The sequence below is a fragment of the Oncorhynchus clarkii genome, chromosome 5 (assembly GCF_045791955.1).
Source record: "Oncorhynchus clarkii lewisi isolate Uvic-CL-2024 chromosome 5, UVic_Ocla_1.0, whole genome shotgun sequence".
Lineage (NCBI taxonomy): Eukaryota > Metazoa > Chordata > Actinopteri > Salmoniformes > Salmonidae > Oncorhynchus > Oncorhynchus clarkii.
In genome coordinates, this window is record NC_092151.1 from 53,686,757 (window position 1) to 53,697,842 (window position 11,086).

At 42.6% G+C, this 11,086-nt stretch overlaps 1 protein-coding gene across 1 annotated transcript; it reads right to left on the reverse strand.

Moving 5' to 3' along the window:
- Window positions 1-207: 207 nt before the first annotated feature.
- On the reverse strand, window positions 208-10,772 carry LOC139408997 (galectin-3-binding protein B-like). Its single transcript, XM_071153597.1, has 6 exons — window positions 10,571-10,772; window positions 5,672-5,762; window positions 5,276-5,467; window positions 4,516-4,647; window positions 3,617-3,890; window positions 208-3,486 (listed from the first exon to the last, which is right to left on the reverse strand). Exons 2-6 carry the CDS (start codon window positions 5,730-5,732, stop codon window positions 2,391-2,393), a joined length of 1,755 nt encoding a protein of 584 aa, XP_071009698.1. The 5' UTR covers window positions 5,733-5,762; window positions 10,571-10,772; the 3' UTR covers window positions 208-2,390.
- Between the last annotated feature and the right edge of the window lie 314 nt (window positions 10,773-11,086).

Consider the following 11,086-nt stretch of genomic DNA (forward strand, 5'->3'; position numbering starts at 1 on the left):
TGCAGTCCTGATTTCTGTAACTGTGAGCTAATCTGTGTAATATTGGCTTAAACTAAGAACCAATTGTTTTGCAACACACTGATTCAATCAACGATGTATCCAAGTCTTTTAAATGAAATGACTTTGAACCAACATGGAATAGACATTGAATTGATGTCTGTGCCCAGTGAGAGGGTCCTGTTTAATCATAGAGAACAAAGAGACGTATTAACTTCACTAACCCTTTTATTAAAAACAACCATACATAGAAAGTTATTTGTCGTGAACATATGATCATGACCCACATTTTTCAAAGTAACATTAAACAAACGTTAGAACGATCAGACCCTGTTTTAAGCCCCGCATTTTTCTTTTTCAGGTCTTGCCTGTTTTGCATGTTATTTTGGCATTAATACTCGTCACATATCAGTTTGCAAACAATGTAAAAAAAATATATATAAATATAATTGAGTTAATAAAGCTGCATACAAACATGGTTTCTTTTTTGTTTTCTTGAGTAAGGCAGCTCCAAAAAGCAGGTGTTTCAGCCTAGCTCAGTGCTTTCTGTGGTGGTGGGGCAAGACAGCAGAAAATACGGAGCGTTACACCATGATTGGCTCAGTGTTCTGTCACTCATGGGGACACTATGTTACATTAGAAGTGCCCATACAAGAAGGATCAATGTCATTGGCCACCCATAAAATTACATCAATTCACAGTATATGTACAGTAGCTTTGATTGGACTGCTTTCAAAATCTTAGCTAGCAGTCATCACCATGAATCAAGTCGACAATCTACTGTCAAATCTTTTTAATTCTTGTCATATGAAGAGAAATAATGAAGAGAAATTATAGATAAAATGTATCAGTGCTCATCGGCCATTGGATATAAACATTACACAACTAGTTTGAAATCGCAAATTCAACAATGAGTGGTTTGGAAGGAATCAGTGACAGTGGCTGTGTGGTCCCAAATCTGGGATAAAGGGGCTCTTTTCCACGTTTAAAATGAAAACATTCAACATTGGCCATGCTGTCAATGAAGCATGATTTATGCTGCGCTCAAAACAACCGTTAACTCGGAACTGCGAAAACATGACTTTTTTGAGTTTAAGACAACTGGGAAATACGGAAGAAACGAGCTCCGACTGGGAAATACGTTTTGAACGGACTCTGGCCTCTTTCTAGAGCTACGACCTGAAGATCACTGAAGTCATCATGATTCAACCAGTTCCCAGTTGTCTTGAAAGCACCATAAAGAGACTTTGATCACAAAAGCCCACGAAGGACCACCGTGCCACCTTCCTGTTCAAGTGAGCACAGCACAACAAGGTGAGTCCAAAAATGTCTTGTATGCTGCTGCATAAATGATGTAATATGCCAAGGAGATATGTATACTGTATCTAAGAAAGTAATACTAAGTGTATGTTGTGTAGTAAGCTGTTAGTAGCCCATGTGCCTCACACGTGCTGCTACATTGCTTGCTCTTTGGGGTTTTAGGCTGGGTTTCTGTATAGCACTTTGTGACATCAGCTGATGTAAAAAGGGCTTTTTAATACATTTGATTGATTGATCATTTGGTCTATTTACCCCTCTTAATTTCGCCTACTGTTCTGACTTGGTGATGCACATGTAGCCTATAACCTGTTTTAGAGAAATGTAATCATCAAATTTTGGAAGAGCTTTCATTGTCTGCTTAAATGCCCCCTTTTTTTTTATCCTACGCTTGACTTGGTGTACAGGGAGAACACTGTAAAAACGGCCCATGTTCTGAATTCTGTCGCTGTACATCTCAAAAGTGCTAAACAAATAGTTATGACTATATCCGTCCTAGCTCGCTCATTAACGTCTTAATCTAAATTATGGATTGCCTCTTATCCTCCCCTTATTCCATAGTTTGTACATCTCAATTGTCAGTAGAAACTACATTTGTTTAAGCAAGTCAGCCATATCAGCTGTTTTTTTTAAAGGCAGTAAATGAGGCGGAATTAACTGTTTCGCTGCCAGACAAAGACGCTGATAGCCAGGTGTTGCAGTGGTAAGGTGTTGGGACTGCTGTTGGGAGTTGACCCTAAATTGACCCTAACAGTTTGTGGGCACTGTTTGTCACCGTTATAGTGCAATTAATGTATTGTTTAGTGTTGTGGCTTTGCTGGCATGCATCCCATTTATTTGTTTTTTTTGCCACACCAAGATTTACATGCTAAAATAGCCACTGAGAATGATAATGCAGTGTTGCCTGGAAGTGACATTCAGAAGATATTGGATGGGTTAAACAAAACACTTAGGATTACATACATTGACGTTGCTAAAATTGCTTTGTTAAACTTGGATAATTGAAAAAGAACTACTAACTACCAAGTGATCTTCGTTCACTTTATCTCCTCATATTCCTGTCCCTATACTTCCTGCTAATTCTCCTTGATCTCAGTGGTGTACACAGGCTGAACCACCACACGGTAGGAGAACTGGTCTGAGTGGCACGGATAGGCCTGGCCCGCAGAGATGTTTGCTGGAATCTGGGCCTGATTTCCGCCATTGCCAATCGTGGATGCAAAATCCTGGACATGGAATACAAACTCCCCTTCACACATCAGGACAACCTTGTTGAGGTAGCGGATGCTGTCCTGATACTCTTGGGGCAACTCCCTGTTATTCTGGGCAGTTAGCGAGACCATCGGCAGCGACGGACAGCGAATGCCGCTGTTTGAGCATTCATGGTTGTGGATAAAGACCCTGGTGTTCCAGTTGAGCTTTTTGAACAGGGAAAAAAAGGCACTGTTGTGCACAGGGCTGTCAAAGTTGGCACTGAGGCTGTTGAGGTTCTGGCCTGAGTGGTAATAGTGTCCGACGTATCGGAACGTGTTGAGATCCTTTGAGCTGAAAGTGAAGCTCCATGGCTTGCCAGTGTAGATCCTGGGTGTGTATTCCACCTTTTTAAGGAGGAGGCCCCCAGCTAGCGTCTGGAAGGGTAGTGCATTGAACTGAAAGCCCTGCAACATGCCGGCATTATAACGCTCTTGTTGGTCCATGTACAGTTCAGACTTGGCTTTGAGGTTGAACAAATCTTCAGCAGCGATCATGGGGAAACGGATGTGGTTCAAAATGGCGACCTGGTCTTCGTGGGTGGACGAGTTACCCTGTTCCAACACCCAGTCCTCCAAACCCTTTAGGAGGAAGGCCTCATCTGGCACTACCACGTCTGAACGGGCTAGAAGGGCCTTTACTGTGCCCAGGGCAAGACCAGTCCAGGCTGGGGAACGGATCAGTGACTCACAGTTCCAGGCAAGGTAGCGCAGACAGGTTTCCTGCAGAACTGTGTCGCCTGTGTGGACTGAGTACTCGTACAGAGAGGTCTGGGTCTGGAAGGAGGCATCATCGGGGAGCAGCCAGGTGAAAAGCCTCCCTGCCGCCTCCTGAAGCTGCTTCAGACCCCAGTCGGACGCCATCTTGTGGATGCACTGGGCAGAGGACATGGTCACGTTAATCTGCCGCGTGTACAGATACCTGAGGAAGATAAAAAATATTACAAAAATACATGGATTCTCTGCCACGGCAAAGCTTTGCTTTGCAGAACAATATTGTTGATGTAACAGTAACTAGATTAAGGTTTGCTAGCAGGTTGGTGCCGCCTTACCTCAGGAAGTCGGTGACATGTGGCCGGCAGTTGAGGCTGACGTCTAGGTTGAGGTTACTGAGGTTCTCCTCTTGTGTGGTGTTTAAGATGGAGGCATTTGGGTCCAGAGTGACAATCAGCTTGTGAACACAGATAGTTTCCACAGCGCTGTTTGCAACCCGCACCATGATGTCAAAGTCACAGTCGCGTCCACTGTCAAACAGCGCCCCCATGTGGTTACTGAGGCCTGTGTTGTGGTCCAGAGTGTAGACGCGACTGCTATTCCGAGACGATTCTGATCAAACAGAACAAATATTGATTAAGCACATCATATGCTGAATAGCACAAACAGTTTATCAACAAAATATCAGAAATGTATCAAATATTTTCTTCAAATCCAACAGCCATTCATTGTAAACCTCTTTGAACATGTAACAGTTGTAACATCTCTATTAGCATCGCAAAGTGAGCCATGGGCCAATAACTTCTGCTACTAGATACTTCAATTCTGTCTTTGTGCCTTTCAATTACACTGTGTCTGGTTTCTAGGGCTTCGTGTATCAGTCGCTGTGGTCACTGTAGACCTGGGTTCAAATATTATTTAGGGTATTTCAATAACTTTCAAAGACAAGGAGCTGAATTTTTGGAATGCATTTGGAAATACACTTGGAAAGTATTGGTATGAATTTGAAAATACTCATATACACTGACTCAAATACACCCATACATTTCATCAGTTTGGTATTTGAAATCATGTATTTGGAAATAAGTATTTGAAAATACCTTAAAAATAATAGGCTATTTATAGGAAACTATTTGAAAATACTTTCCAATACTTACAAAAGAAGTTGATTCCAGCCACATTACTTGAACATACTAAAATAAGTATTTAAATAACAAACAATCAAATACACATGTACCTCTTTCACAGACCACACCAGCATCCTCAGCATGTTGACAGTCAGTAACCCCCCAGCCTTTGAAGAGACAGTGGGACAAGTCTTTCTCTGTCCCCTCACAGTTTAGATCATCCATCCAGATAGGACCAGATCCTAAGGCCAGAATACAAACGTGTCACGGGTCATGCAAACAAACAGTGCAGACCTCCATTGTATGCTATACACTGAATGTACAAAACATTAGGAACACGTGCTCTTTCCATGACATAGACTGACCAGGTGAGTCCAGGTGAACGCTATGATCCCTTATTGATATCACTTCAATCAATGTAGATGTAGGGGAGAAGACAGGTTGAAGAAGGATTTTTAAGCCTTGAGACAATTAAGACATGGACTGTGTATGTGTGCCATTCAGAAGGTGAATGGGCAAGACAAAAATATGGTAGGGGTATGGTAGGTGCCTGGCACACCGGTTTGAGTGTGTCAAGAACTGCAACGCTGCTGGGTTTTTCAAGGTCAACAGTTCACGTGTGTATCAACAATGGTCCACCACTCAAAGGACATCCAGCCAACTTGACACAACTGCGGGAAGCATTGGAGTCAACATGGGCCAGCATCCCTGTGGAACGCTTTCGACACATTGTAGAGTCCATGCTCCGACGAATTGAGGCTGTTCTGAGGGCAAAAAGAGGTGCAACTCAGTATTAGGAAGGTGTTCAAATGTTTTGTACACTCAAGTGTATATGGTTCTGAATGGTGAGGTCATACAGATCTAACCTACCTTGTCCGTATATCCCACCCACCACAGCAGTGAGAGCACCAGGGTAGTTGAGATAGCGACACACCACCTGTGCCTCAGTAATGTCCCAGTTGTCGTCACACACGGTCCCCCACTGTCCATTATAGTAGATCTCCACACGGCCCTCCAGGGCCAGCTCACCCCCCACCAGCCTCATGTTCCCATTCTGGAACCCTGAATGGAAGCATTCGAATACAGTCAGTAAGTCAGTCAAATAGTCCCCCAAAAGCACTGATAAATCTGGACAGTGGAAAATCTCCATTGAAATAGCTTTTCAGTCCAAGCCTAGGCTTAACCTGTCTCCGGGAAATGAATTGCACTTGGAAAACCAGTTTTAAGGGTTTCCAGCTGCAGAGGATGACCACTGCATGAACTCACCCACAGACAAGCTGACCATGAGCAGAAGGACACAGGAAATTAGGCAATACTCCCCTGACATGTTTCTAGCCAGGCTCCAGGTGATAAGTATCTGAAAAACATGGGTAACGAAGAATGTTGAGATATAAAAGTGATTAGAATACAGAATATAAAATAATAAAATACAATTGTATTGCCCATTAGTAAGACCAGAAATGTGTCTTTTGACTTTCCCTAAGCCCCCCCCCCCCCCCTGAGATTCAGACGCACAAACTACGGATGTTAACGGTTAACCTAGCTGTCGAAAATACACCTGACCAGTCATGCTATCAATCTATGGGTTTATTTGCATAATTTAGTAGAATGACATTTGAGTGTGTATTTTCCTTAGTCGTCATGCATCTTATTTATCAAACGCGCAGAGCATACAGAGCCTAGTTTGAAGAGTAGAATATCCTATCACCTGCCAGAGAGAGTAGGTCCTCAATGGAGTGAAAGGTGCTTTTGTAAACCCAGTCGTTGCGCAATAAATAACAACTCTAAATACAATCCCGTGTTAAAAACTTTGACGGCCACGATTAAAATGAACTATTTTTATTTCTCAACCTCAACTCGTACTTAAAGCGCGCCTCCCATTTGCCATTCCAGTGCTTAGGCTATAGTCAACCGTAGGCAGGCTATCAGCGCGTCATCCACCACTTGGCAATGTGAGCTTGAGGCAGGAATTGTCTGAAAGCTTCACTTAAAATAATGAGGCATGTCTTACCTTGCTTTAAAGTAGCCTTGAGAAAATCCATCCATAGAAACAAGGCGGCAATTATTTTATAAAGACTTCCTGGTGCCATTAAACAGCATTTCTATCCTGTTCTATTGGTTTTCATATCAACTTTCTTCATTGTTCAGAAGCCGAAGGCACAATCCTAGTTATATTAGCAACCAATCCTAGTTGTTGTTATAGATTCCCCCTCTTTCTAAGTTTCTAACAGAGATTTCCATCTGTCACATATGGAACCGCTCGCATTAGGTGCGCTGTTTTGAACTGTGTTTCCCAGCGAATTCCATTTTTGCAAATGTTTGAAAATTCCTTTTTTATGAACTACTTTATTACAGGAGTTGCATGTTCAATAATAGGCTATAGCATTTTGACTGTAAGGCGATAGATAGACTTGCTATTGTTGCATGTTTCCATTAAGCTCTTAATGAAAAATGTCCGGTCCTTATATGCATTTATTAACTGGGTGCATCGAGCCCTGAATGCCGATTGGCTGACAGCCGTGGTATATAAGACCGTATACCACGGGTATGACAAAACATGTATTTTTACTGTTCTAATTACATTGGTAAACAGTTTATAATAGCAATAAGGCACCTCTGGGTTTTCTGATTTATGGCCAATATTCCACGGCTAAGGCTTGTGTCAGAGGACTCCGCGTTGTGTCGGGCGTAGAACAGCCCTTAGCTGTGGTATATTGGCCATATACCACACCTCCTCAGGCCTTATTTAAGTGATAATGCCTGAGAAGCCGGTGTTTGGAGGATTTATTGGCACGGGTGTTGTTAGGCCCGAAACGAAGTCGAGGGCAGGCAAACCGTGCCAATATATCCTCCAAACACCGGCTTCGAGGGCATTATCACTTTTATACAACGGATTACCAACATATTCAAATAATGATTGACATATTTTAATTCAATGTTATTTTGATGAATTTATTCATACTATTTCATCCTTCCACAATATATATTGTCCCAAAACAAATCGAGTGTTCCTACCCAAGCCAGCTGGTCGTTCTTTCTATTGGTTAGGTTGCCAGAGATGGGACCCAGTTGTTCAGTCTTTTTGTTCTGTATCTTTGGACGTTTTATTCTGCATCTTAGGACATGACCCAGTCGTTCGTTCTAAATGTTCCGTTGCCATACTGGCTGGCAACGTTCTTATCCCTTGCTTGCTAGCTAGCCAACTACGGCTAACTTACAATCACGTCAAACAGTGCAGACAGAATAACAACAGTACCTGCATTTGTTTAAGCTGTTTTCTAGTGACATTTGGATACATCCATAACAATGGCCTAATGAGGCACGATTTCACCTGGCATAGAAAATGTGCTCTCTCGTTATGGACACTGTTGCTCAGAGGAGCTAGCTAACAACACAGCTAACAGAATAAACTGAAACTGCAAACTAGCTGCCCTTCATTCCTTTTACCATTTTTCAATGACATTTATTTGTATATATTGATAAAAATGATGCCAGCTGATTCATGATTTCGACTGTCTGAGAAACGCTGCCTGCCTCTCTCGTCTCGACTCCCGACCCCTACACGTTCATTACACTGGGCCAGCTGGAGATCGAATTTAAATATTGAAACAATGTTGCATATGTCAGAGACAGACAGTTTATACTGTTTATACAAATATTTATACACGGTTTATACAAATCTCCACTGTTGAAAACTAAATGTTAGTCTAAAAGAAATGTGAGATCATGTATAGATGCTTTTTATAGTGGAGATCAAGTTTATAACTTCCCTGCCTAGGCTGATGAGACAGTGGATTGTGCAGTCAGATGGAACAGAGCAATAGGAATATTAATGTCATAGATTTACCCAGTGGTAACTTGTGGAATAGACATCAACAGCATCCTCCCAGACCCACTCCAATTCGCATTCCACCCCAATAGATCCACAGATGACGCAATCTCAATCACACTCCACATTGCCTTTTGCCACCTGTACAAAAGGAACACCTATGTGGGAATGCTGTTCATTGACTACAGCTCAGCGTTCAACACCATAGTGCCCACAAAGCTCATCATTAAGCTAAGGACTCTGGGACTAAACACCTCCTTCTGCAACTGGATCCTGGACTTCCTGACGGGCCACTCCCAGCTGGTAAGAGTATGCAACAACACATCTGCCACGCTGATCCTTAACACTGGGGCCCCTCAGGGGTGTGTACTTAGTCCCCTCCTGTACTCCATGTTCACCCACGACAGCGTGGCCAAACACGACTTCAACACCATCATTAAGTTTGCTGACGACACAACAGTGGTAGGCCTGATCATCAACAACGATGAGAAGGTCTATAGGGAGGTCAGAGAATTGGCAGTGCGGTGCCAGGACAACAACCTCTCCATCAACGTGAGCAAGACAAAGGAGCTGATCTTGGACTACAGGAAAAGACTGGCCGAACATGCCCCCATTAACATCGACGGGGCTGTAGTGGAGCGGGTCAAGAGTTTTAAGTTTCTTGGTCTCCACATCACCAACGAACTATCATGATCCAAACATACCAAGACAGTCGTGATGAGGGCATGATAAAACCTTTTCGCCCCTCAGGAGACTGAAAAGATTTGGCATGGGTCCCCAGATCCTCAAAAGGTTCTACAGCTGCACCATCGAGAGCATCCTGACCGGTTGCATCACCGCCTGGTATTTCAACTGCTCGGCATCTGACCTTAAGGCGCTACAAAGGGTAGTGCGTTCGGCCCAGTACATTGCTGGAGCCAAACTTCCTGCCATCCAGGGCCTATATAATAGCTGGTGTCAGAGGAAAGCCCATAAAATTGTTAGAGACTCCAGTCACCCAAGTTATAGCCTGTTTTCTCTGCTACCGCACGGAAGCGGTACCAGAGTGCCAAAAGGCTCCTCAACAGCTTCTACCCTCAAGCCACAAGACTGCTGAACAATTAATATAATCACCACCGGACAATTTACATTGACCCCCCCCCCCCCCCCCCCCCCCCCTCCTTTTGTACATTGCTGCTACTCGTTGTTTATTATCTATGCATAGTCACTTCACCCCTGCCTACATGTACAAATTACCTCAACTAACATGTACCCCGCACACTGACTCGGTACCTGTACCCCTTGTATATAGCCTCGTTATTGTTATTCTTATTGTGTTACTTTTTATTATTATTTTTACTTTAGTCTATTTGGTAAATATTTTCTTAACTTTTGAACTGCACTGTTGGTTCAGGGCTTGTAAGTAAGCATTTCGCGGTAAAGTCTACACTTGTATTCGGCGCCAGTGACAAATAAAGTTTGATTTGACTTTTGACCAATCAGCATTCGGGATTAGACCGCCCCGTTGTATAACGCTTAAACATTGTATCAGAGAGGAAGAGGCGAAGCAAGAGGTTTCGCTATCGCCAAAATCTGTCCAGAACAAACCCAATGCGTTTCTATGTCTCCTGCCTTCCAGCGGTGGGACGACTACCATTGTTCGGGCAGAGAAATACGTATCTCGTCATTATATACAGATCTCTGATAGTATTTTCTGTTGGTAACATAATTTTACTGTTTGGGAAAAAAGTAACCATTTGTTAACCGGTAAATTTTTTATATTTGTTTTACCTTTATTTAACTAGGCAAGTCAGTTAAGAACAAATTCTTATTTTCAATGACGGCCGAGGAACAGTGGGTTCACTGCCTGTCTGTTCAGGGGACAAACGAAAGATTTTTACCTTGTCGATCTTGCAACCTTTTGGTTACTAGTCCAACGCTCTAACCACTAGGCTACCTGCCGCCCGTTAATGGGGGTCACTTAGTTGGCACCAAAATTGACCGAAATGTGCATTCCTAACACACACTAAAGGAACATATTGTGCAACATTTCCGAAAACATCCAGCAATCAAATAAATGACAGACTGAAATGCACACTTAAAAACATAATAAAGCCATTGCAGAGGTATACATTACTTCACATATAAAATCAGAACTACTACTACAATCTTAAAAAGACAGACAATTTACACTGTAGATTGTTACGATAGTTAACCACTGAGAGCATCCTATTGTCTTCATCATTGATTTTGCTTGATCACTTATTTTAATTGTTCCCTCCAGTATTATTAGCTTTTTGTATTTCAGTCACATTAAATCATTGTACATTCAAATGTTAAAAATAATAATACTTTACCAATTGCCTCGCAGTTAAGATTCTGGTACCTCTAAATAAATACCCCCGTTGGAGTTGATAATCACTTTTTCTACATAATCCCCTCCCTGCTCGAAACTCGAGGGCTGGCCAAATCCATGAGTTTCGTTTCTTCAGAATGCTCAAATGACATTGAATAGGATATGCATGCAATTGCTAGTCCTAGACTCCTACATGGGACGACGCAACGCATTCAATATGCAGCGTCCTATGTAGGTCAAGCTGGCTATGATTATGCCATGTGTTTCGTAAATGTGTTCATGACCAAGCACGCTGGATTCCCAAAATTGCATTGCCACGAACGCTGGGTTTTAAACGTGTTATTACATTGTTTTTACATATCCCGTACATTACTGTGTGGGAAATGGGAAGACCCCCCCCCCATTCCGGATTAGCTAGCTAAACAGTTGAATCAAACAACTTGAAAAGCTGTGGGCACCTTATATCATCTAATTTACTCATGTTAGCTAGCTACATATCCACATCAGAACTCCTTTG